Here is a 27,211-nt window from a genome sequence, read left to right on the forward strand (position 1 = left end):
ATCTTCTTAAGTATGGACTATGGAACCAAAATTACTGGCCACATGTTAGAAATGAGTTGAAATCTAACGCGCAGATTCGCCAATGTTTATAAGATCTAATCATCAGATTAATGTATATTATACAGTACGTCACTACGGTGTAGACATTAAGTCAGTTCATACCACAAAGTACCAACAAAAGACTTTATTCCTAGTGAGTTCACATGTCCACATGATGCATGACCGTGTGTGTGTGATAAGATATGAACAGGACATTGACTGTGACTCTGCGGACGCGATGATTGGCTGGTGCGTTGTGAAACGTTTCAGCCAATCAGTAACCTCGGTGTCATTTCTGCTGAACCAATCAGAATGCGCATAGACAAAAACAACACTGAGTTAGGAGACCTGTCAGCTGAGCTGTTTACCGGCCGGTGTTTAGCTTCAGAGATAACAACAAACCTAGCTGTTAGCTTGTTAGCTAGTTAGCTAGTTAGCTATAACGCGCAGTGCTAGTTTATGACTGATTATAAGTACTTATAGCTATGAGTGCAGCAGTCTATGTTTTATCCACGGTTACTGGATACGTGCTTACATCTGCTTTGTTACTGAAATGTCCTTCGTTGCTGCATCGCAGGAAACGTGAGACTTTCCTCAGCCGCCACATCTCACACCGAGGCGGTGAGCTGTCCAGTTTTGCTAATATTATGTCTTTTTAGTCATTTGTTTTGTACAATGTCAGTACAGACAGTCGTTCAGTCGCTCAGAATGTCATAATATCCGGTCAGAAATGTTCTCATGTGTTGTGATGTTGTTTATATCCTCGTGCTTTATGGACCTGTGGGTACATTTCTGAGAATAGATCAAATCTCTGACGTTGTTAATAACTCATGCAATAGGACCTTTAACCCGGTTACCTGCATTGATGGTGACTGTGGTGCAATTTTCTTCTTATAAATTCAGGGCTCTCAGGTTTTGAAGACAGGCAAGAAAATCAGAATCAGAATCAGAAAGAGATTTATTGCCAGGTCTGTTTTCACATGCGAGGAATTTGTTTTAGTGACAGAAGCTCCACAGTGTAACAGAATGACATATACTATATAGACAGATTGTATGTACAAGTGTGAAATGTGCAACTGAAATATAAATAATATGTGTTTTAAGTAAATAATGTGTAAGAATAGCGTTGTGTGTTCCATGTGTGTTAAGTGTTCATCAGATGGATTACTTGAGGGAAGAAACTGTTCCTATGTCTGGTCGTTCTGGTGCTCAGGGCTCTGGAGCGTCGACCAGATGGCAACAGTTTAAAGAGGAAGTGTGCTGGATGTGAGGGGTCCAGAGTGATTGTCTTTGCCCTTTTGCTCACTCGGGAGAAGTACAGATCTTGGGTCGCTCGGCAGTCTGGACTACCCTCTGTAGAATGACATCTCCAACCCTCCACCCATACACAACAATGTGGGTGCCCCCTACTCTCCCATTCAGTGAACCGGGGCCCCCTGGCACCATCTCAGGGCCCCCAGTTTGAGAACCACTGGCCTAGACTACTTGTTCTGAGCAGGTGTTGTCAGTGAATAGGCTGTAAGACTGTTGGCTAAGTTACAGACACTCATGAAAAACTGATGCTGATTATCTGGGAAACTCTCTAACAGCAGTCAAAATGTCCTTGTTTGTGTCAAACAAGTCCTGAATTTGTTGTAACATTACAACAGAAGATCATCATCTTACTCTGTGCTCAAAGTGATGCTCGCATCTCCAGTGGTTTTCTCTGCGGGTGAACGAGGATGATGCTGAACAATTCCAGGATTGTTTCAGAATTCCACAATTTTTTCATTGGTTGTTGTGTTACATCTTACCCAGATACAATAGTGCTATTTTCTGATTGGCTATTGTGTAGCCTCTTTTTTGATTGGATCATAAGTGTCAGGCTCGATTAAGAACTCCAGCGGAGACGCGCTTGATTCCTACCTGGTTCCATATAGACAGCGGTGCAGACAGATACATTTTGGGCATATTAAATATATGATAAATAGTAAGTTTTTCTGCGTGACAAATACAACTGCGTGGCAGTAGGGCGTGACAAAAGACCCAAATGAGTGACTGTCTCGCTCAATTCGTGACACTTGAGAGCCCTGTAACTTCAACTGACATCACATCACTTCACTTCACTCATAAGTTGTATGTTTATCGGTCTTCTGTCCTCGACCACAGGTGCAGGTGAGAACCTGGAGAACACCATGGCAGCCTTCAGGCAGTGAGTTTCTTCACCGGTCACGATTCACTAGTTGTATGGATATTTAACAACACCTTTAAGTGATCCTCAAGCCTCCTGTCTTCTATCATATGTCTTTTTTCTGAGTAGCTGAACCTTTCGTTCATGTTTTCCATTCGTAGTGCCGTACAGCTCGGAACTGACATGCTGGAACTGGACTGTCATCTGACCAAGGACGAGCAGGTGGTCGTGTTGCATGACTTTAACCTGAAGAGGTCGACCGGAGTTAGCACCAGCATTTCAGATGTCGCATATGCCGTGAGTGGAAGAGTTCAACTGTCACTGTTGCAATGAATCGTTTACATTACCGGTTAATATTTCCTAATCGAAATGTGCTTATGTTTGTAATAAGAATGCAGTGTGTGTTTTGTGTTTGTGAATTTTCCTTTAGGAACTTCCACCTTACTTGTGTAAGCTTGGTGTGTCTTTCAAGCGAGGTGAGTGGCCAGGACTTCAGCAGCTGTATTAATCCTCCTGTCATCTCTGCTGCGTAAGATTAGATTAGATTCAACGTATAAGTATAGACAGATGTACAGATATACATAAATATGTATGTGTATATATATATATATATATATATATATATATATATATATATATATATATATATATATATATATATATATATATATATATATATATATACATATACATATAACAGTTTATGGGCTGGGTGAGAGGTGTCCTTGACGATGCTGCAAGCTTAACGCAGACACTGCTTCCTCTGGACGTCCACAATGGCAGGAATTAGGGTCCCAATAATGCGCTGGGCGCTTTTCACCACCCTCTGTAGTAATAGAGCAATTCCCATACCAAACTGTGATACAGCTGATTAGGATGCTCTCAACTGCACAGCAGTAGAAGTTCTCCAAGATTGCAGAAGAAAGCTGGTTCTTCCTCAACAATCCCAGGAATAAGAAAGACAGGAAAGCCTTCTTAATCAGTCTGTAAGTGTTATTGAACCAAGACAAGTCCTCGGATATGTGAATCCCCAGGAACTTGAAACTGGAAACCCATTCAACCATCATCCTGTTAATGTGAATAAGTGAATGTGTGTGTTACCTCTCTTCTTCCTAAAGTCCACAATAAGCTCTTTGGATATGTGTGTTGGTTTGACTGGCTAAAATAGGCATGTTTTTAAGTGTGCTGGTGCTGATCTATTGACATAATGAGGTGTTTTATATAATGAGGTCAGATATATATGAAATTAGAAATCATTTGATATATAATTAGAGTTGTTAGTAATTCTCTCACACATGTTCTAAGAGAAAATTCTATTTATTTATTTATTTATTTATTTTAAGTGGAAAATCTAAATTATTGTGTAATCTTTGTTTCTGTGTTTTATGAAGGGGGGCCAAAATTTCTCGAGAGTATTGTATCTTATTAGCCTGTATACCATATACTTGTCTGTATCGCAGAGTGCTTTGTCGAAGGAGGTGAGGATAAAAACATCCCTCTGCTGAAAGATGTATTTGAGGCTTTCCCAAAGACCCCCATTAACATCGACATCAAAGTCAACGATGACACACTCATCAGGAAGGTCTGTGTTCCCTCAGTCACAAACTGCTGCTGCGACATCACAAATAAGATATGCCTTGATGAACGTCTAATCAGAACAGGTCATGACTGGATGATGCTGTATTGTTCCCAAAGGTCTCTGAGCTGGTCATTGAATATAATCGCGAGCAGCTGACTGTATGGGGTAACTCCAGTGACCAGATAGTTAAGAAATGCTACAAAGAGGTAAGATCTAAAGCTGTAAGGCTTTTTGACTTTATTCTACTACAGTCACGAGACAAAGAAAAGTGCAACCTCCTTCAATTCTTTCTTTATGTATTAGGTATTAAATAACAATGGTCATCATAAACTTCATAAACAAATGATCTCAGGTGACAACAAAAAAACACATCAGATTTCAATTCGTTTTCCTCAAAAAAGCCAACATTCAGAAACCAGGTGGGAGGAAATTAGTACACCCAATAATCCTATAACATGTAGTACTACCTTTAGCACCAATAACTCCTGCTCTTCTTTAAAACATTGCTTTTGTTCATTGACGTTTGAAGGTATGTGGGTTTTTTACCACAGCATCTCAAAGCGGTTGAGACTTGATACAAATACCTTGATCTTTTTTCCTGCTTCAGCCAATTAGATTTGCTGGTGTTTTTGTGATCATTGTTCTTTAGCCTGACCCAATTTTGGCCCAGCTTAAGCTCCTGGGCAGATTTGTCTCAAGAATGTTCTGGTTCAAAGTTTAGTTTATTGTTGTCTTAATAATTGTAATTTTCCCATGACCTCTGGCTGCAAAATCATGCCCTCCGGCTGCAAAATCATGCCCTCCTTCCACACCTAAGATGTAAACAGTCTTTCTCAATAAAAAATTTTGAATGACCAATATTTTGGAGATGGCCTTATAACGCGTCATAGATTGATAAGCAAAAACAGATGCTTCTATGAGGTTATGGCTAATGCCCTTTTTTTTTTCTTCTTTTTGTGGTTGCATATAAATATATATATCAAGTCAAGTCACTTTTATTGTCACATCACCACACATATATACATGTCACATATATAATATATCCATCCATTACCGAGGCGTTCCCAGGCCAGCCGAGAGACATAGTCCCTCCAGCGTGTCCTAGGTCTTCCCCGGGGCCTCCTCCCGATTGGACATGCCCGGAACACCTCCCCAGGGAGGCGTCCAGGAGGCATCCGGAACAGATGCCCGAGCCACCTCAGCTGACTCCTCTCGATGTGGAGGAGCAGCGGCTCTACTCTGAGCTCCTCCCGAGTGACCGAGCTCCTCACTCTATCTCTAAGGGAGCGCCCGGCCACCCTGCAGAGGAAACTCATTTCGGCCGCCTGTATCCGGGATCTTGTCCTTTTGGTCATGACCCAAAGCTCATGAACATAGGTGAGGGTAGGAACGTAGATCGACTGGTAAATAGAGAGCTTCGCCTTTCGGCTCAGCTCCTTCTTCACCACACACAGACCGGTATATCGATCGCATCACTGCAGAAGATACACCGATCCGCCTGTCGATCTCCCGCTCCATCCTTCCCTCACTCGTGAACAAGACCCCAAGATACTTAAACTCCTCCACTTGAGGCAGGAGCTCTCCACCAACCTGAAGGGGGCAAGCCACCCTTTTCCGGTTGAGAACCATGGCCTCGGACTTGGAGGTGCTGATTCTCATCCCCGCCGCTTCACACTCGGCTGCAAACCATCCTAGTGCACGCTGAAGGTCCTGATTTGAAGAAGCCAACAGGACAACATCATTGGCAAAAAGCAGAGACGAATTCCTGTGGTCCCCAAACCGGACTCCCTCCGGCCCCCGACTGCACCTAGAAATCTTGTCCATATAGATAATGAACAGGACCGGTGACAAAGGGCAGTTCTGCCGGAGTCCAACATGCACCAGGAACAAGTCTGACTTACTGCCGGCAATGCGAACCAAACTCCTGCTCCGGTCATATAGGGACCGGACAGCCCTTAGCAGAGGGCCCCGGACCCCATACTCCCAGAGCACCTCCCACAGGTCACCGCGAGGGACACAGTTGAATGCCTTCTCCAGATCCACAAAGCACATGTGGACTGGTTGGGCAAACTCCCATGAACCCTCCAGCAACCTGGCGAGGGTATAGAGATGGTCCAGTGTTCCACAACCGGGATGAAACCCGCATTGTTCCTCCTGAATCCGAGGTTCGACTATCGGCCGAATTCTCCTCTCCAGTTCCCTGGCATAGACTTTTCCGGGGAGGCTGAGGAGTGTGATCCCCCTGTAGTTGGAACACACCCTCCGGTCCCCCTTCTTAAACAGAGGGACCACCACCCCAGTCTGCCAGTCCAGAGGCACTGTCCCCAGCCGCCACACGATGTTGCAGAGGCGTGTCAACCAAGACAGCCCCACAACATCCAGAGACTTGAGGTACTCAGGGCGGATCTCATCCACCCCCGGTGCCTTGCCACTGAGAAGCTTCTCAACTACCACAGTGACCTCAGCTTGGGGGATCAACGAGTCCACAATTGAGCCCTCGGCCTCTGCTTCCTGTGGAAGACATGTCGTTGGGGTTGAGGAGAACCTCGAAGTACTCCTTCCACCGTCCGAGGATGTCCCCAGTCGAAGTCAGCAGATTCCCACTCCCACTGTAAACAGTGTGCGCAGGGCACTGCTTCCCCCTCCTGAGGCGCCGGACGGTTTGCCAGAATTTCTTCAAGGCCAATCGATAGTCCTTCTCCATGGCTCTCTGTTTTTGCCTCCGCAACCACCCAGGCTGAAGCTCGCTCGGGGGACTCCGGAGGCAGCTGCTACATACCGGAGGGCCAAGCGAGCTTCAGCCCGGGTGGTTGCGGAGGCAAAAACTCAGGTCTGGGAGGAGTTCGGTGAGGCCATGGAGAAGGACTATCGGTTGGCCTCGAAGAACTCCTCCCAGACCCGAATTTTTGCCTCCGCAACCACCCGGGCTGAAGCTCGTTTGGCCCTCCGGTACCTATCAGCTGCCTCCAGAGTCCCCCGAGCCAACCAGGCTCGATAGGACTCCTTCTTCAGCTTGACGGCATCCCTTACTTCCAGGGTCCACCACCGGGTTCGGGGATTGCTGCCACGGCAGGCACCGGAGACCTTATGGCCACAACTCCGAGTGGCTGTGTCAACAATGGAGGTGGAGAACATGGTCCACTCAGACTCAATGTCTCCAACCTCCCTCGGGATCTGGTTGAAGCTCTGCCGGAGGTGGGAGTTGAAGATCTATCTGAGCGGAGACTCTGTCAAACGTTCCCAGCAGACCCTCACAGTACGTTTGGGTCTGCCAAGTCTGTCCAACTTCCTCCCCCCGCCATCGGATCCAACTCACCACCAGGTGGTGATCAGTTGACAGCTCCGCCCCACTCTTTACCCGAGTGTCCAAGACATACGGCCGGAGGTCAGATGAAACAACCACAAAGTCGATAATCGACCTCCGACCTAGGGTGTCCTGGTGCCATGTGTACTGATGGACACCCTTATGCTTGAACATGGTGTTCGTTATGGACAAACTATGACTAGCACAGAAGTCCAATAACAGAACACCACTCGGGTTCAGTTCGGGGGGGCCGTTCCTCCCAATCACGCCTCTCCAGGTGTCACTGTTGCTGCCCACGTGAGCGTTGAAGTCCCCCAGTAGAACAACGGAGTCCCCGATCGGAGCACTTTCCAGCACACCTTCCAGAGACGCCAAGAAGGTCGGGCACTCTACACTGCCATTTGGCCCGTAAGCACAAATAACAGTGAGAGACCTATCCCCGACCCGAAGGCGCAGGGAAATGACCCTCTCGTTTACCGGGGTGAACTCCAACACATGGTTGCTGAGCTGGGGGCTACGAGCAAGCCCACACCAGCCCGCCTCCTCTCACCGCGGGCAACTAAAGAGTAGTAGAGAGTTTTTATATATATATATATATATATATATATATATATATATATATATATATATATATATATATATATATATATACACATACACACACACACACATACATATATAATATATATATAATGCTGTTATTTATATTTATTTATATATTTATATATATATAGATATATATATATATATATATATATATATATATATATATAAATAAATAATGCTGTTTTCCTCTTTCTGTGGTAGAATCCTCGGATCCCTTTGCTCTTCAGCTTACCCAGAGTGCTACTCCTCGTGGGGCTTTTCTACACTGGGCTCCTGCCCTTTGTACCCCTTAAGGAGCAGTTCTTGGAGATCCCCATGCCTTCTATTACTTTCAAGTAAGGAAAATGTCAAATATTTCTGTATTATTAACTGTACTAATATACTGTATACATTCTCACATTTAATATTAACAGTTGCTTATTTGTTTAAAATAATTTTAGTATATATTACAAAATAGCACATTTATTAAATTGTTAAACTATTAATAAAATTATTATTGACATAATTACTGATACTACACTCTACACTCCCTGACCTTTCTGTCCTAATTAAATAATTAAAAATCAAGGCATGATAAGATTTTATTTTGGTAAAAAGCCACTTCTGATTCCAAATGATCAACTAGCCAAGTTATTATTTGTTGTTCCTACAACTTGGATATGCGACAAGACACTTTTCAGGGAGTGTATAGTACTACAACTACCACTACTACATATAACTCACTCTCACTCTCTCACTCATTTTCTACCCCTTATCCGAACTACCTCGGGTCATGGGGAGCCTGTGCCTATCTCAGGCGTCAGCGGGCATCAAGGCAGGATACACCCTGGACGGAGTGCCAACCCATCGCAGGGCACACACACACTCTCATTCACTCACACAATCACACACTACGGACAATTTTCCAGAGATGCCAATCAACCTACCATGCATGTCTTTGGACCGGGGGAGGAAACCGGAGTACCCAGAGGAAACCCCCGAGGCACGGGGAGAACATGCAAACTCCACACACACAAGGCGGAGGCGGGAATCGAACCCCCAACCCTGGAGGTGTGAGGCGAACGTGCTAACCACTAAGCCACCATGCCCCCCACTACATATAACACTTATTATTATTATTATTATTATTATTATTATTATTACTACATTTAGATTTTCTGACCTGAACACTTTTTCACATTTTCTTCTGACATCTAAGCCATATAAAGGGCTAAAATATAAATATTGTTTCTTAGTTCTACATTCTCTACATTTCTGATGGGGAAACACTTGTATAGTTTTATATAAAATCCTAGGGCGTCTAAATTTTCTCTTTGGAGTAGTTTTTGTGTATAATCTTTTTTTATGTGACTTTTTTTTTTTTTGCAAATAATTGCAAAACTGAAATGTAGTATACCTACAGTCTCTCCTAGTAGCACAATATTTGCCAAATCTTTGACCTTTGCTGTGCAAATGTATAAATATTGCTCTGTATTAGAAGGAAAATGAGTGAGAAAATGGTGTTGTTATAATCAACAACCAATGAACTGTTGTCTTTAGTCTTCACAGTCGATGATTGATTTAAAGACTCGGGCTGCTTTTAATGGCCATGTTTTTCTTTAGAATCCGAGACCCCAGAAGGATGACACGGGGTGAACGCTTCATCACTTGGATTGCAGACACGTAAGTTCAATCTCAGCAAAATATTTACAGAGCCAGTGTCTGTTACATTAGGTTAATGACCTGAAATGTATTTCTGCTGACCTCTTTGATCTCTCTCTCTCTCTCTCTCTCACACACACACACACACACACACACACACACACACACCGGTGTACTTGCACCCAATGGTTGCGCCTGTGTTTGGCTGTGCCTGTGTTTGGTGTTTCTTACTTTATCAGCCTTCTCATGAGAAAAGCTCTGTTTGACCATCTAAAAGCTCGTGGAATACAGGTGAGCAATCTAATAAAAAAGAGAGACATAAAAAAAAATCCCAGGAAGTTTGTTCATAGCATTTTTTGCAAATGGGAAATTAACTAATTAATTAAAGTCAGATATTTGCTGTGTTTGTGAACACAGACCTATGTGTGGGTGCTGAACGATGAAGAAGATTTTAAAAGAGCGTTTGACCTCGGGGCCACCGGCGTGATGACAGACTACCCCACCAAGCTTAAAGATTTCATGGAGAATAACATACCTGTTGCATATAAATGACTTGTGAACAGAGAACAGCTCACTTGGTTCATTTTCCACTTTTCGTCATGGCCTGGTTTGAATATCCTTCCATCTTCTTTTTACACATCACCGTTTGTGACAGAAGTAACAGAAAAGGTTTTTGTGTGTGGTTTTAAATCTGACTCTGGTGTACATGAACAAAATGGACTTTTTGTTTTTTTTAATTGAATCCTAAAGGAAAAAAGAACACAAAACTAGACTAATTTATGGTGATAAATTAAAAAAGCTTACTACTGATTTTGAACTTACCCAAGAGGCATTGCAATCTAATAGAGTTGCCATTGTATCTAAATGTGAACCTGGAGCATCATAAATACTTAATATTTTATAATTCTCAGTGTGTAATTTAAAGGCCGTACCTTTCCGGGTAAAAAAAAAAAACAGCAAATCTTTTGTTATTTTATTATCATTCTACTCTATTTTGTGCTGCAAATGGCCAAAGTAATACTCATACACTCTTCTGAACCGTGAGGGGAAGTCGACAAGAGCTTTAACAGTATTATAACACAGGAGGCCACAAGCAGTGAAGCTCTCCTGCAGTTTATCACCGTAATAGAATAGGTTACTTAGCAACAAAGAACCACAAAGTAAAATGGCTCTCAGGTTTACAAAGTGATGCTTTAGTCTCTGAACAAGTTTTATCACAAATCTGTCAAGATAATTTTACTATCGTAGAATTATCTCAAGCAATAGCTCATTCTTTTTCAGTTTCTCGTCATTACCTCTGGCTTCTGAAAGCGTTTATATGCCTGAGTGATAGATGGTATGCAATAAAAACCCAACATAGATTATAAAAGCGACTTTATAAAATGTAACTGCCTTTTTGTGATTTTCAGCTGTATTCTGATCACATGTACGAAGGGAATACTCCAGCGTTTGGTATCTTAATCTCTATTTCTCTATATTACTGCAGACAATCGTTCATTAGGCACATTCTCTGTGCTGGAAAAAAATTAGAAACAGTTGCTGAATTATGCTGCTAAATACAACTCGTACACGTTAACAAGGATCATCTTCGGATGTGACGATCAACACCTAAGCAATGCTGTAAATTATTCTGATGGGCATGTCCAGGTTTACAGTGGCGAAGTGATCATCACAAATTATTATGACAAATTTAGAGCTGAATCTGGTGATCTGAACGATTCTAAAGATGGAATTTAGTGTAAAGAGATTTTCTGTTCGTTTCTTATGACAGACTTTCTGTCTCGGGTTAACGTTCATGAGCTACAGATAACACAAATTGAGATTTGGTTGAAATAATGCTTGAATATTCTTTTAATATGTGAACAGACAGACATAGTGATGCTGTGGGCCATTTAATGTTTTACCTAAAAATGTTTACCTATCATAGCCTGGTAAACATTTCAGTAATGTCATTAGATAATAGGTGTCTTCTAAACCTAAAAAAAAAAAAAAAAAGCCATACAAATTCATAAAATTAGTATAAAGTGGAAACAATGTCCCGTCCAGAGACAAGCTGTTTCGTGTTGAGGTTTTGTTCAAAACGACCATCGAAAATACCCTCTCTAAGGAATATGTTTTTTTCATTGGTTGCGTTAAATCTTACCCAGATAGTGCTATTTTCTGATTGGCTATTGTGTAGCCTCTTTTTTTGATTGGCTGATAAGTGTCAAACTTGACTAAGAGCTCCAGGTGAGACGCGCTTGATTCCTGCCCGGTTCCATAGACACAGCGGTGCGGACTGATACATTTTGGGAGCTGCGGCGTATTAAATATATGATAAATAGTCAAAAGGTTTTTCTGCGTGAGAAATACGATGTGTGGCGGGAGAGCGTGACAAAAGACCAAAATGAGTGACTGTCACTCTCAATGCGTGACACTTGACAGCCCTGCAACACATTAAAAGTAGATTCCCTAGGCATCAATTTAACTGTGTAACAAGAGATGGACTACTTTGGTACACCACGACCCGTTTGGCCTTCCATAGAAAAGAAAACGTTGGCGTTCCTCGCGCGTGGGTGGTTTCAGAGAGACATCCAACTGATTTTTTTTTTTTTTTTTTTTTTACCTCAAATTGACCAATCATCGCGGTGTTGCTAGGCTGACCCGTTCTCTGATTGGTGGACACAGATGTCAGTCAGTGTAGATGAAGCGCAGGATGATTTCTGCTCAATTACATGAAACACCCCAAAACACGTCCTCAGCCTCAGCAGCAGCCTCAGCAGCAGCAGTAACGACACTGCAGAGGAACACACGGCTTGTCCAACACCTAAAGTGGCTTTTCTTTACAGCACAAGAAGCCGTGCCTTTTAGGGGTTATCTCTACTTTCCAGAGGTACATTTTAACGTCATTTCTTAGTGTTTATTTAAGTGTGAAACTTTTATGCTAACATGTTTATGGATCAGTGACGTTGGCTTGTTGGTCAGTTTGTTATGACACGATTTTACACGCAATGACACGCAGGTGTTTGACGTTTATGACTAAATAATTTCGCAGTTGTCCTGATGTTAGGGATTCCTTTTTTATAAAAGGGGGTTTGTTTACAAATGAAATGTTTCCTACAAACTGGTTACAGTTGCACTAGTTAGTGTTGTTAAGTGTAAACAAAGCTGCGTCATTTCACCCCTTTAACGTCACTGTGTGTACACTGGTATTCATCACACTGCTGTATCACACACATACATACATACATACACACACACACACACACACACACACACCACTGTGTGTACACTGGTATTCATCACACTGCTGTATCACACACACTCACACACACACCACTGTGTGTAACCTGGTATTCATCAGACTGCTGTATCACACACACACATATACATACACACACACACACACACACCACTGTGTGTAACCTGGTATTCATCATTCTGCTGTATCACACACACACACACACACACCACTGTGTGTAACCTGGTATTCATCATATTGCTGTATCACACACACACATGTATACATACACACACACCACTGTGTGTAACATGGTGTTCCTCATACTGCTGTATAACACACACACAACACACACACACACACACACCACTTTGTGTAAACTGGTATTCATCATACTGCTATATAACATACACACACACACCACTGTGTATATACTGGTATTCATCATACTGCTGTATTACACACACACACACACACACACACACCACTGTGTGTAAACTGGTATTCATCATATTGCTGTATAACACACACACAACACACACCATTGTGTATAAACTGGTATTCCATCATACTGCTGTATAACACACACACTCATAGTTACACACACACACACCACTGTGTGTAAACTGGTATTCATCATATTGCTGTATAACACACACACAACACACACCATTGTGTATAAACTGGTATTCCATCATACTGCTGTATAACACACACACTCATAGTTACACACATACACACAAATGCACACACTCATAGCTACACACATACACATAAATACACACACTCATAGATACACACAAATACACACACTCATAGATACACACAAATACACACACTCATAGATACACACAAATACACACACTCATAGATACAATCATACACACTCATACACACACATACAAACACATACACACACTCATAGCTACACACATACACACAAATGCACACACTCATAGCTACACATACACACACTCATAGCTACACACATACAAACACATACACACACTCATAGCTACACATACACACACTCATAGCTACATTCATAGCTACACACACTCGTGCACAGACTCACACTCACACACGCTACACACACAGACTCACACACACACAGGGCGCGTACACTGCAACATCGCCCGAGGTATGAAGTGCAGTATGTGATGATTGAGTGGAGGTTCTGACATCCAGTGGTTTTAAAATCTTTTCCTAAATTTTAATTTTATTGTTAACTTGAATTGAATCTGTTGAATCCAAACCTTTTAATAATGTCACCTTGAGTTTAGAATAGAAGAGAATAGAACGGTGCAAAGAAGCCTTTATTATCGCCACATATACATTACAGCACAGTGGAATTCTTTTCTTCACAGACCCCAACTGAGCAGGTTGGGGTCAGAGTGCAGGGGCAGCTATGATACAGTGCCCCTGGAGCAGCGAGGGTTGAGGGCCTTGCTCAAGGGCCCAGCAGTGGCAGCTGTGCTGGGCCTTGAACCCACGATCCTCCAATCAACAACCCAGGGCCTTAACCAGTTGAGCCACCACTGTGTTCTGGTGGAAAGCTCCAGAAATAACAAACCTTTTAATGCTCTAATAATTTGGCAAAACAAAATAAACACGCATGAATAATGTGAGCGATATTTGAGTAGATTTATTTCACAGTCTTTATCTTCAAAAGGTTGGTAATCATCTCATTCCTCTCTGTTCTGTGAGGAATTAAATCCAAAGTCACATGTACATACACAAAGTTTAAAATCAATCATACATTACTTCTGAAATTTTGATTCTGATAGAATTGGTATTCTTTCTTTCTTTCTTTCTTTTTCTTTTTAAATCAAGCTAGCATCCGAGAAAGCAGACATTAAAGCGAATATATTGACAATGTCATAATTTAAAATATACAGAGTTCTTCGTTTGTAGCAGTTGCAGCTTTGCAGACATTTGGCCTTCTAGTTATCAGCTTTTAACAACAGAGGAAAATCCTGACCTTACACTGAAGCTCAGTTGGGTTGAAATCTGGAGGTTGTGGTGATCAGACTGTTATCTTTTCTCCTGATTGTCGAATGTTGGACGCTTTACGCACACACTCGGTGCTTGCAGCTACTAGATACTGATACTGAATGAGAAAACACGTTCAAGATAACTGATGACACTCCGGTGGACAAGACTCACATCTTACAAATGTCTTTTAAATTAGCTCACGTTGTACAAATGTCAAATTCACCATAATCGGTAAAGTTTGCAGTGTCACGCTACAAAGTTTGCAGTGTCACGCTACAAAGTTTGCAGTGTCACGCTACAAAGTTTGCAGTGTCACGCTACAAAGTTTGCAGTGTCACGCTACAAAGTTTGCAGTGTCACGCTACAAAGTTTGCAGTGTCACGCTACAAAGTTTGCAGTGTCACGCTACAAAGTTTGCAGTGTCACGCTACAAAGTTTGCAGTGTCACGCTACAAAGTTAGCAGTGTCACGCTACAAAGTTAGCAGTGTCACGCTACAAAGTTAGCAGTGTCACGCTACAAAGTTAGCAGTGTCACGCTACACGCATTCGATGGAAACGGCTTATACATTTAGAGTTAGTAAAAATGCTGGTACTCTTCTCACCTTCATGCATTCGACAGTAGAGTGTGTAGTGCATAGTGTGTAGTATGTCACTTGGAACAGAGCTGTTGTCATGCTGCATGATAAACTTTGCAATAAAAACACACTGACCCAAAGACCTAACATCATATAATATAGTAGTAAGCTTTCTGTTTTATTGGTCTTTGGACTACAGTCTTTACCTGCACCGGTGCAGTCCTTAAGCATCTTTTCCTTCGCTTTACATCTCACATATGTTCTCCTTGAATATGTACAGCTTCTAAAACTTTCACTCATCCCTACTTTTCCCCCAGTCATCCTTTATTCATTGTTAGTGTTCTTTTGGCCCTTTTAACATTGTCATTTTATTTGCTAGTTTCAAAGTCGTTTTTAATCTCCGCCTATAAAGCCAGCATCACCGAGTTGTTGTTTTTTCCCCGTGCTGCAGATGACACTGGTATTTGGCTTGTACTATTTAAAGCAGCAGCCATCTGAGGACCTGCAAGACATCTTTTTCTCTAACACCAGACTCTGACACTCTTAACCTTTTGTGCTGTTTTTGTATCTGGGCCTTCCTTTTAGTTTTCTCTCCCATTTTGAGCTAGTATGATCTCTTCTGTCAAGATTACAACCAAATTGAGTTAACGGTTCCTTGATTTAAAAAAATAAATAAAAAAAGACACGAACTAACTTGTATCTTAAGTCTAAACTTAATTCCATTTTATATCCAAGTCACAACAGCGACATATTACACCAAGGTTATGTCTAAAAGAACACGCAGTTGGTCTAAATAGTACGACAGAATAGTCGCCTTTGCCATTCATGGCATTGACCACTGCATTCTCTTGTAGTGAATCATTTATCACAATAGTGCATTAAGTGCTGCACGGCAGAAAAGATCATAATAAATTCATTTCCTGATGATGCCACAGCAGTGACCATGAGTCCAGGAGAACCAAACCGGCCTTGTTTTCTCCCCGGTCAATCACAGTGACAGATATATGTGTAAGGAAGAAGGATAGCTCTTCATTTATGGTATTTGGCAGACACCCTTATCCAGAGCGACTTACATTTTTATCTCAATTTTTTTTTACACAACTGAGCAAGAAAGGATTGATCAGGGGCCATGTAGTGGAAGCTTGGTGGCCCTGGGATTCAAATTCACAACCTTTTGATTGTCGGTCCAACACCTTAACCACTGCGCTACCACGTCTTACACGTCCTAGTCTTATGCAGCTGGCGTATGCTACTGATGGGTGGGAACGAGCGAAGACTACAAACATCAGGGAAAGAAATAAATGGTATGCCAAAATATTATCAGCCTCTAAATGGTATTAAATCGTATTCTAGTACAAAATAGTAGTCTCAGAAGCCTGCGTCCAGTTTTATCTGGAAAGCACAGGTTTTCATTACAAACAAAAAGAAGCCACAGCCGAGCACACTGAAAGCCAAAACAACTGATTAAACAGGTGGAATCTGGTGTGGCTCCTGATAGATTGGATCTAATGTGTCAAAGGAATAAAAAGATCTACGCTTCAAATAAATAGGCAGAATATTACAGGGTACATTTATATCATAAACCTAATATTTGACAGTTTTCAAAACAATTATTTTTTTGTGCACCGGTGTGCAGTGTGCAAGCTATGGGATGGATGTAAGAAATCTAGACCCTGCTTCAATGGGAGATTGACTCGTTAAGGCTCTACCCCTGAACAGATTACGCCCGTGTATACATACAGTATGAACGGAATTCAGAGGGTCCTATACAGGATCATATACTTCAGCTCAAAGAATGTGTCTTTATGACAGCCCTTATTTAAACAGACGTTGAGTTAGTGTTTGTAAAGATAGTTAGGATCCATTCGCAAGAAGTATATTGAAGATATACACTCCACAATCCCAAGAGGATACACAATAAATAGCCCAAGGTCACACAAAAAGCATTTGACTTCTAGTTCCAGAGAGTAATCAATCAACATGGTAAACAGGACAGAGGCAGAGCACAGAACAGGTAAAGGATTACAGAACCGGAGAACAAATCAAATATCAGGAAAAGTGAGATGTAGCAAGGGTCAGGCACAAAATAGCAGCCAAGAAGACCAAAGACACAACATAAGAAGCGCCACAAACCACCAGGTCATCTCAAGATTTCACATATAGGCCGCTGTCCATGTACTTTATATACTCTACAAGCAGGAAGTTCCTTTAGCAACTATAGAAGAGAGCTACACCTACATTCAGGTTGCCGTCTGGTGGCATGGTCATGAAACAATTTTAAAGTTAATTAGGGCTGCACGATTTAGGGAAAATGTCATATTGCGATTATTGAGGTCAATATTGCGATTGCGATATAATAAACAAATGGTATCATGAGTCAACTTGCTTGGTTCTCAAGGAAAATGCACACACAGATTACTGATAATGCTGAAATTTGTATTTCTCAACTCAAACTAGCAACAACAAAAAACAAATGCAAAACGTTTTCAAATTAAAATATTTTTACAAAATAACATCTTTGCATGGGGGGCACGGTGGCTTAGTGGTTAGCACATTCGCCTCACACCTCCAGGGTCGGGGTTCGATTCCGCCTCCACCTTGTGTGTGTGGAGTTTGCATGTTCTCCCCGTGCCTCGGGGGTTTCCTCCGGGTACTCCGGTTTCCTCCCCTGGTCCAAAGACATGCATGGTAGGTTGATTGGCATCTCTGGAAAAATTGTCCGTAGTGTGTGAGTGAATGAGAGTGTGTGTGTGTGTGTGTGTGCCCTGCGATGGGTTGGCACTCCGTCCAGGGTGTATCCTGCCTTGATGCCCGATGACGCTCCCCGTGACCCGAGGTAGTTCGGATAAGCGGTAGAAAATGAATGAATGAATGAACATCTTTGCATTACTGCAAACAAACTTGTTATTGTCTCAATAGTACAGCTACTGTAAATATAATAAATAGAACAAAGTAATTTCTATGTTCATGAAAATAAGATATTTTGAACATTCTGTCCAAACAGGGATATTTTACCTGGACGTAACATTTTTGTATAAACGTTCAAAAAGGAATTTGGATATAAATGTGTGGTTCAAACCACTAAAACTGTTGTTGGTCATTTACAAAAACAAAGCAACAAACTAGTACTTCCAAATCCTCTTTCTAAAAAGCTCTACTTATCACTTGAGAGGTTCTTTGCCAAAAAAACAAGCATATCCACCTTGTCTGGTTTCAGACAGGAGCGATGATTCGATACAACATTACAACTAGTGCTAAAAGCTCTCTCTGATGCAGAGCTTGTTGCTTGTATGCACAGATATTTCTGTCAAGACCTTTCATATGGTGCAACACTCTCAAACACATCTGTAATTGTGTTGTTTTGTTTTTTTTTTTTTTGTCTTCCAGATTGTTCTTTTTGTTCAGTTGTTTCTTTACTAATCTGGGCTTTTACCTTCATGCATTCATCATACTTTTCTCTGTGCTGTTTCAGGTGCTGATATAAGTTTGTCGTGTTGCCTCGTGATGTAGCAACTTTATTTTTACAAATTCTGCACAGTACCTCTCTCTGCTCAGTGTCGGATATCTTATAGCCAAAATATCGCCATATAACAGATGTAGCATTTTTTTCTGGCCACCAGTTCAGTGTCCGTCTGCTCGGCATCCATCTTCACCCGTTCCGCACTGCACACCGGAAAAAGTCACGACATGACCATGCCACGTGCCACACGTGCCACTGCCTAAACTGAAACTTTTGGTGATGGTGATTATGTAGGTATGACTTTAAACAAATTAGCATATCGTGACGTCACTGACTGGGTCTTCATCCAGTGCCTTCGGGCACATCATTGCAAACCTTATTTTGATGCTTATTTTAGATGTATTATGGTGCCGAACCCGTTAATATTATTTTATTGCTTTTGTATTAGTTGTTTGAAGAGTAAAAAAAAAAGAAGGTCGGTCTTAACGCAAATTTACAACCGGCAAGTCGATCGGACTTAAAGCAAGAAAAAAATAAAAATTGAGTCGGTCCTAAATTGACAGGGTCGGTCAGGTTACGGCAAACAAGAATATTTTTAAGGATGGCCTTAGCGGATAGCGGTGTAGTGTATGAAATAGGCAGCTTTCAGAGAGAATGGGTTGTCATGTCCACACATGCATTTATTAATTATTTATTTATTTCATAAAATCACAGAATTTTGTGTCATATAATCGCACAGGCTTGATATCGCGATTGCGATATGATTAATCGTGCAGCACTAAAGTTAATTATCGTTTAATGCCGTTTAAATCAATCACAGTTAGATTTTATTTATATAGTTATTTTAACAATGAACATTGTCATAAAGTAGTGTTAAATTAGGGCTGGGCGATATAGCTGAAAACTGTATCACGATATCAGTGTTTCATATCGGTTGATATCGATAATTATTGATATTTTTTTATGACCCATTTAAAATAAGGACCAGGAGAAAAATATATAACATTTAAACATTTTTATTTTAAACTTAACCTTCCTCTGATCATAATCCCCTCAGTTATTAAGACAGAAATGTCAACAACCAGGAAAACTCAACTAATTATAATGTAAACATAAATCTAAAGTCACAATGAACACTTAACAATTATCTCTTAACATTTAAGGTGCAAAATGAAAGAAAATGTAAGAAATGCTTAATAAAGTGTAATAAAATAGTGCAAAGTGTTAAATATAAACATAGAGAAACCTGAGAGTTTAGTGCAAGTTTAGTGCTAGGAAGTTCACTAGCTGTTCACCTTCTGGTGAATAAAGTGTTTTAAAATGTGCAGTGTTTTGTAAACATAAATAAAACTGAGGTAGACTGAGATACATCTGTAATATAAAAAACAAACCTGATACACTACAGTAACATTGTTTGAAATATAAAACCTGCAGAAATATGAAAAAGTAGCTGATTTTTCCTCTTTTATTTACAATTTCCTCGCTCGCTGCGGCTCATTTTCTGCTGATCAGTCGCCGGTTACTGACGAGGAATCCAGCAGACCAGCACGAGACCATGATATGGTGCAACCAAACATGATACTGTTACATGATTGGCTGTTAGCGTGTCACTCCCTATGTTGCTAGGTTACCAGAGAGTGAGCGCCTTTGTTAATGCAACCAAACTTGCTTCGCAACCTCCGTTTTCTTCCGACGAAGAATAAAAAATATCGAACATTTTATCGAACACATTTGTTATCGTTTTATCGCCCAGTCCTATGTTAAAAAATTAATTTTCCCTAATGAGCGAACCACTAAGCGTAAAACATGTTAGTCTTAGCATACGTGATGTGTTGCTTGATCGCTTATTCTGGTGTTTTGACAAGATTCAAGAATCTCAACTGTTAAATACATTCACTAAAACTATTTCCTTAAAGACATTTACTTTCTTCTGAAAACGCAACAGAGAAGTGTTTCGTTGCTCTGCTCTGAAGTCAGACAACAACACAGGCTACTACGTAGGCAAAAAAACACTGCACTACAAGACGCAAAACAATTGATGTTTTTTCATCGTTAAGCTGCAGGCACCACGTTTTCCGACAGACATTTAAATCGTCCACCCCAATAGCCGATACTATTGTCAATCATCCAGAGCCTAATACATACTGGCAGCTGGCCTACAACCAACAGACAAAAAAAGAGACAAATATGTCTCTCCTCCTTACACACACACACACACACACACACACACACACACACACACACACACACAGGTTCAGAAATGAGCATAACAGATAAATGTCGCTCTATAAAAGATATGGGCATGTTCACAAGCCCCAGAGTGAAACTGCTCATTCAGCTGGGTCACTTTCACAATATTTATTGTTTATCTTTACAGCGGAGTAACGATGCACAAGTTTCGATGCGATACATTTCAATACAGCAAGACTAAGCATTACCCAAAGAAGTGCTTTAAGCGTAAATGAAAACGTTCAGCAGTATAAAAGTAAACCTATTCAAACATCCTTATCTCCGTCATCCATGCCTCCACATGGTCCAGTTCCTCCCCTGCCTCACAGCTGGCCTTTCTCACCAGCATGCTCAGTTTGCTGGCACCCCCAGTCCCAGTGCCACCTCCCCAGTCCCAGTGCCACCTCCCCAGTCCCAGTGCCACCTCCCCAGTACATCACCCCTAAAGTTGCACCCCTAGAAACTGCCCACTATCTCCATTTTGTCCCTCTTCTATGACGCAGTCTTCCTGTGCCTGACGTCCACCACCAGCTGCCCTGGTTTTCTGATTTTGGGCTGAAGATGGTTGTTGTCACACCAAAAAGCTTCAGATAAGGAATAACGAAACATCATTATAGCTATTGTGGGGAGTCTGATGTACGGAGGTGTTTCAGCATCTGTGCTGTGAGTCACAGCTCTCTCAAGCTCTGGAAAGGTTTTTCCCAGAATCCTGCGTTCTCCACATCCGAGTTTATCTTGCGTCTACAGTGATGAACGTCCAAATCGCTGCATTGATTTGAAGCCATGCAAGAGTTTATACCATGTTTATTCAGCACAAAGCAGACACAGCACCAAACTACTGTGACCTTGGAGTTATGGCCTGTCTTTAATAAATCACATTCCAACAGACCGAAAGAGGAAACCTGTATGTTTTATATAAAACATCCACGAACGTAGATGACGTGGACGTGTTTACCCCAGTGCAATACTATATCTATTGCCCCTTGTTTCCTCTTGTCACAGACAGTAATAGTTGTGCGAAGAGCTTTTTTCGAGTCCGTAGTGTTTGCCTCACTGTCTCTGCATTGAGGAACATGAGGACACGCACACGCTGCCCTCCTTGCCGTTGTTATTTCTACAGGCAGTGCTGCTCCGGTTACATAAGGAAGGTTGTTGTGCTCGGGAGGAGCGTACACAGTGCAGACTGCACCACCCATCATCACTGCATCAGCCACTTACTGAGCTTTAGTTCAAGGAACAAAAGCAGGACTGTGAATAAAAACTGAAGTGGCTTAGTTGTTATACTGTAATTTGTGCTTTTTATACATTGTTTTTTTGAGCCTGACTAGAGGTTGTGTGTGTGTGTGTGGCAGCGGGTGGAGTTGGGGCTCGTGATGGGCTGAACATTGATGCTCTGAATAGGGCCATAGTTGTCTCTGTTGTATGAAGGTTGAGTGAATAAAAATAAATGAACATTAATAGTATCAAAATATTTTTTCGTACAGCTTGAAGTTTAGCATTTATTACTTCTGACTACGTTCAGTACGTTCAGCCTGCGTGTGTGTTTAAGCCGATGACGATTTCATTTTCCTCAACACGTGTAGCATAAGTGTAGCATGAGTCTCACTGCTAATAGGTTAATATGGTTGTGCTCTCCATGTGCGTTTGTGATGAAGAAAGATGAACACTAACGCACCGCGGTTTGATGAGCTGAGTGAGTGTGAAGCCAGACCAGTGCAGCGCTGGACCAGAAGTACTGTATGTTCTAACAAGAAGAGAGTTAATTATCATTTAACATGAACTTCACCTTGTGGTTCCTTTGCAGTCCATCCACTCTAAATACCCTGGAACCTGTTAGTCGCCTGCCAAATGAAAATCCAAACCCCACCGAGCACAAAGAAGGAGGGAATGACTTGTACTCCTGTCTCTACTAATGCAGACCTGGAGCTTAATTTAGAAATACCCTTGAAGAATTTATGAAGATGCTCTACAAAAATATATGTGCAGCATTGACTCTATACTGTTGCTCTTCCATTATTGATGTTTTTGACCACGCTGCTGTATTTATGACCAAAAGTGTCTGGAGTTACTGATGATTCAGCAGAAATGTTCAGTGCATGTAAGCAAGCGTGTGCGATTTTCAGTTGTTAAAATGGTCTACGATATGGGGTGGGGGGCGGGGGGCATGATCAGCGTCATATCAGATATTGTCATATCAGATATGACTCGCTTCATATTTGCAGCATCATCATCTTCTGTAGAACCCACATGGGTTGAGATCTGGTGACTGTGAAGGCCATTTAGCGTATTATTTACATACTCATCAAAGCCCTCATGCCCCTGCAGATGAGACAAGGTCATTCTGAGCTTCATTTCAGACATTGGCAGTGACTTTTCCCTTTCAGTGGACAAGTGGATCCATGCTATTCCAGCACCCGAGCCACTTATTCTCCCTTTTCCTTTTACCAGATTTGGAACCAGAGACTGGCACTGGGATCGTGAGTCGGAACAGGAATTGAGGAAACGCAGGCAGACAGGATGGTTCAGTGACAGATTTTGTCCATATCCAGATGTCACTGTGGAATCAGGACTGTTGGTAGTCACTAAGCATATAAAACCCACAATCAGATCTGGGTGTCTTGTTTGTGTTGCTGTGAAGTTCTCCACTAGCGTATAGCATTGATCCACTGTAAAGGGATGAATCTTCACGTCCAGGAGTGTCGTTGGGAAGGTTTACCTGAAATAAAACATCTGATACTGAATCCACCAGTCAAATCATCCAAGAGGGAAATCATCCAAGAGGTGATCTTTTAAACCCAGTTCCAGATTTTAGCAGTAGATTAGTAAACCGTCTTCTCTTTTTAGTTCAGAGTCAATTTGATGAAATTGATTGGAGGGGATTTAATAATCTCCCCATCCTCGTTAACCACACCACATCTCATTTCATGCTTCCGTACTAGCGGATGTTTGTGTCGACTGAGGAGCTCAAGGGACAGTACTTACATTTTCCTTGGCCTCTAAAACATAGCAAAAATATAATAAATTCGCCTTCATTCAAAATGAATTGCTACTAACAGGGTTGGCATTTTTTCTGTAATTACATGTATTGCATCCTCTTAGTAATTACAGTGCAGTGTTCTTATTATACCAGCAAAAAAAACAACAACACTTCTTTTACTGTGTGCTGCCTGAGAGCATACTATCGGCCTGCTAATATTTCAGTGCTAAACTGTAATGAAATACCCCAGGCTCCGTGCTAAGTGTAGGTGGGGCTCTGGATTGAGTCCTGAAATGCCCTGATAGTGATTAGCTCAAGGCATACTGGGTACACAGCGGGACACGGCAGGTCGCCCATGTGCCTGTAGGTTTGTTTGTGAATGCATCGGTTTGTGCGTCTGCATGTGGGAGACTACTGTGTGTGCGCGAGTGTGCGTATGCAAGCTCTCAGTGGACTCTTTATGCCCACGCCTTTCCCGGGTAACAAAAGAGAAAACACAAGAGCTGCTTTTTCCACACAAGCACTGATTCGTAACCCCAGCGTTTTCTGCTGCTGCAAAGATCTCAGCTTTTATATTTACAGTTACTTTATATTTACATTGATTTTATCATTGCAGCATAGACCAGACAGCCCTCTCTGTTTCCACAGGCTGACGTAATTATTAACCACAGCTCATTGTGGCTACTGCGGTTCTGCCACTTAAAACATATTCCTACAGTCTTATATTCTACAGTCTTGGCCATTATAAGGAACACACTACTAAAACCGAACAGGTTTTTTCTGCCATGGATTCCACAAGCTTTTGAAACCTTTTCTTTGAAATTCAGGTCCATGTTGATATGACTGTATCACAAAGTCGCTCTATTCGATTCAGATCTGGTAACCGGTGAAGTCATTGAAGTACAACAAACAATAGAGACGTTTGCTTTGTCACGTGCCTTAACACATGCTGGAAGTAGCCCTTATTAGATGGGTAAATTGCGACCACAAAGGCAGGCACACGGTCAGTAACAATACTCCGCTAAACTTGTGACGTTTAAATAACGTGTGTATCAAGCGTACACAATTACAAACCATTATAAACACTGTTACACCACCATCCGCAGCCACCAACTGTTGACACAAGACAAGGCCAGCTGGATTTACGGCTTCATGCTGTTTAACACCAAATTCTGATCGCACCATCTGTGTATAGAAGCAGAGATTCAGATTCATTAGACCAGGTGACATTAATGTTGGTCACTGCTGTTGTAAGCTAACCCACCTCAAATTTAGGGTTTCTTAAGGGTTTCTTAAGGGTTTCAAAATTAAGGGATTCTTTTAGACTGTTGTGTTTGAAAATCTCATATTAGCATTTTCTAAAATACCCAAACTAGCCCTGTCTGGAATCAACAAGCAGCCTGATTCTGATATTTGATGTGAACAGTCACTGAGGCTCCATGACCTGTGTGATTGTATGCACTGTGCTGCTGCCATGCGAGTGGATAACTGCATGAGTATACATGGGTGTGTAGTTTTCCCATTAAAGTGGCCAGTCATTTTATATGGTCATCTCTTTCACAGCTACTGCTTGCTTATTTTATTATTCTCACCAGCCCTATCTGTCTGTCTAACTATTTCTGTTTCTATAATTCTCATAATCAGCAATAAGCATCTGTTTTATTTTCTCTCTCTCTCTCTCTCTCTCTCTCGTGTGTGTGTGTGCATGCTCTGTAGGAAGAGCATTGTGTGTACAGCAAAGCATATGTAAAGACCTGCTGTTCTCCACAGGTGTGTGTCCCACCCCACGCACCACCACGGCCCTCACGTGTGTGTTGCGCTGTTTCCCGTGTGAGCCGTCTTGGGCCGGGAGCCCCTTCGTGCAACGCGCACCAAGCCCGCCTATGCTCACCATGACGCGCTCCAAAACTTTCCAGGCCTACCTTCCCACCTGTCACCGCACGTACAGCTGCATCCACTGTCGTGCACACCTTGCCAACCATGACGAGCTCATTTCTAAGGTGACCTCGACTTTCTCTACGGAGTTTCCTGCCAAATTCGGCTAGGAAAAAGAGCAAAGATGTATACGTATATGTATATACGTGTAATATATATATATATATATATTGTCATGTCATTTTGCTGTGTTGTGAACCTATATACTGCTCCATCAATGTTTCATGCCAAAACGCTATATTTCCTTGTTTAAAATGTACTGCAAGATGCAGTTCCTTTCCAAACCGCGATAAGCGCCAAACCTGTTTTTTGCCAAAACGCTATATGTCCTCTCTCGACCAATCAGAATTCGGTGAGCGTTCGACGCAATCCAACATGGCGGCGGTCTGAGGCGAGAGATGTTTGTTTGTGCGCAGTCTTCAAAATGAGTGTAGGAGATTATTTCTATTCTTAATAAAGTTATTTATTTCCCTGATGTCATATGTTGCATGTTCTCTTGTTGGTTTATGTCTCTTTTTATAAAAAAAAAAAAATTAAAATAATGGATGGATTTATAGCGTTTTGGAAAAAAATAAAAAGAAACTTTGAATTTATATTCAACAACATTGTTGTATCATTTAACAATCACTGTTTAACATGTTCAGACTGAGCCAACAGACCATTTTAACAGGATATATTGAATATAAACAAAATGTGTGGGTCGAGGTAAAAAAAGTCATTTTCATAAAAACTATTAAAATGGATTTATAGCGTTTTGGAAAAGAGCTCCTCATATATATATATATATATATATATATATATATATATATATATATATATATATATATATATATATATATATATATGTATATTTTTTTTTTTTTTTTTTTTTTTTTTTTTTTCAGTCATTCATGTTTTTTAGTCACTTTGAGAAACTGTTTGTCATCATGTAAATGGGAGACTGAATACATATCAAACTGTGGTGGCAGGCAAGAGCAAACATGATCAGAGCAGGGGAGATGACAGCTTGAGGTCAGACTAGCAGATGCTGCACAGCTTGTTGTCACTGTTTATCAAAATATGGTTTGAATAGACAAATCTGTTGCGAGACGCTTATAAGCTGTTTTATTGCTTTTCTTTCAGTCCTTTCAAGGCAGTCAAGGCAGAGCCTATCTATTTAACTCTGTGTAAGTATATAGCAAGGCTGCTTCACTCCAGTCCTCAGGGGACAAATTCCAACACAGTTTGCTAATTTTTATTCTCCAACACACCACAAAACCTGGTCATTCACTAGGGATTTGGGTCAGTGTGTGAAAGCATGGTACTTATCAAACTGTTCTGGACTCTAGCCCTGCAGACATGGAACGCTATCAGTATTTAATAGCATATATGCTTATATTTCAGCGCATCTAACTGCCTGTCTCTCAATAGGGTGAACGTAGGATGTGGTCCAGCAGAAGAGCGAGTGCTTCTCACTGGACTGCACGCGGTAGCAGACATC

General features: G+C 41.5%; 2 protein-coding genes across 4 annotated transcripts in view; both read left to right on the plus strand.

The window, feature by feature from the left end:
• The first annotated feature begins 375 nt into the window (after nt 1–375).
• Nucleotides 376–11,367, plus strand: gdpd1 (glycerophosphodiester phosphodiesterase domain containing 1). Its single transcript, XM_060888568.1, has 10 exons — nt 376–660; nt 2,188–2,230; nt 2,371–2,506; nt 2,640–2,685; nt 3,670–3,791; nt 3,905–3,994; nt 7,900–8,033; nt 9,301–9,360; nt 9,579–9,630; nt 9,757–11,367. Exons 1-10 carry the CDS (start codon nt 525–527, stop codon nt 9,889–9,891), a joined length of 954 nt encoding a protein of 317 aa, XP_060744551.1. The 5' UTR covers nt 376–524; the 3' UTR covers nt 9,892–11,367.
• Nucleotides 11,368–12,054: 687 nt separating this feature from the next.
• Nucleotides 12,055–27,211, plus strand: part of ypel2b (yippee-like 2b) — a 22,751-nt gene continuing 7,594 nt past the window's right edge. The window contains exons 1-5 of one of the 3 annotated variants that reach the window (XM_060888625.1): nt 12,055–12,211; nt 23,268–23,390; nt 25,567–25,796; nt 26,854–26,897; nt 27,142–27,211. The exon at nt 27,142–27,211 is cut by the window's right edge and continues 39 nt beyond it. In XM_060888625.1, the coding sequence (XP_060744608.1) occupies nt 23,369–23,390; nt 25,567–25,796; nt 26,854–26,897; nt 27,142–27,211 (366 nt within the window). In that variant the 5' untranslated portion in view covers nt 12,055–12,211; nt 23,268–23,368. The other 2 variants (XM_060888626.1, XM_060888628.1) reach the window with 2 other exon arrangements.

The sequence above is a fragment of the Tachysurus vachellii genome, chromosome 15, assembly GCF_030014155.1.
Source record: "Tachysurus vachellii isolate PV-2020 chromosome 15, HZAU_Pvac_v1, whole genome shotgun sequence".
Lineage (NCBI taxonomy): Eukaryota > Metazoa > Chordata > Actinopteri > Siluriformes > Bagridae > Tachysurus > Tachysurus vachellii.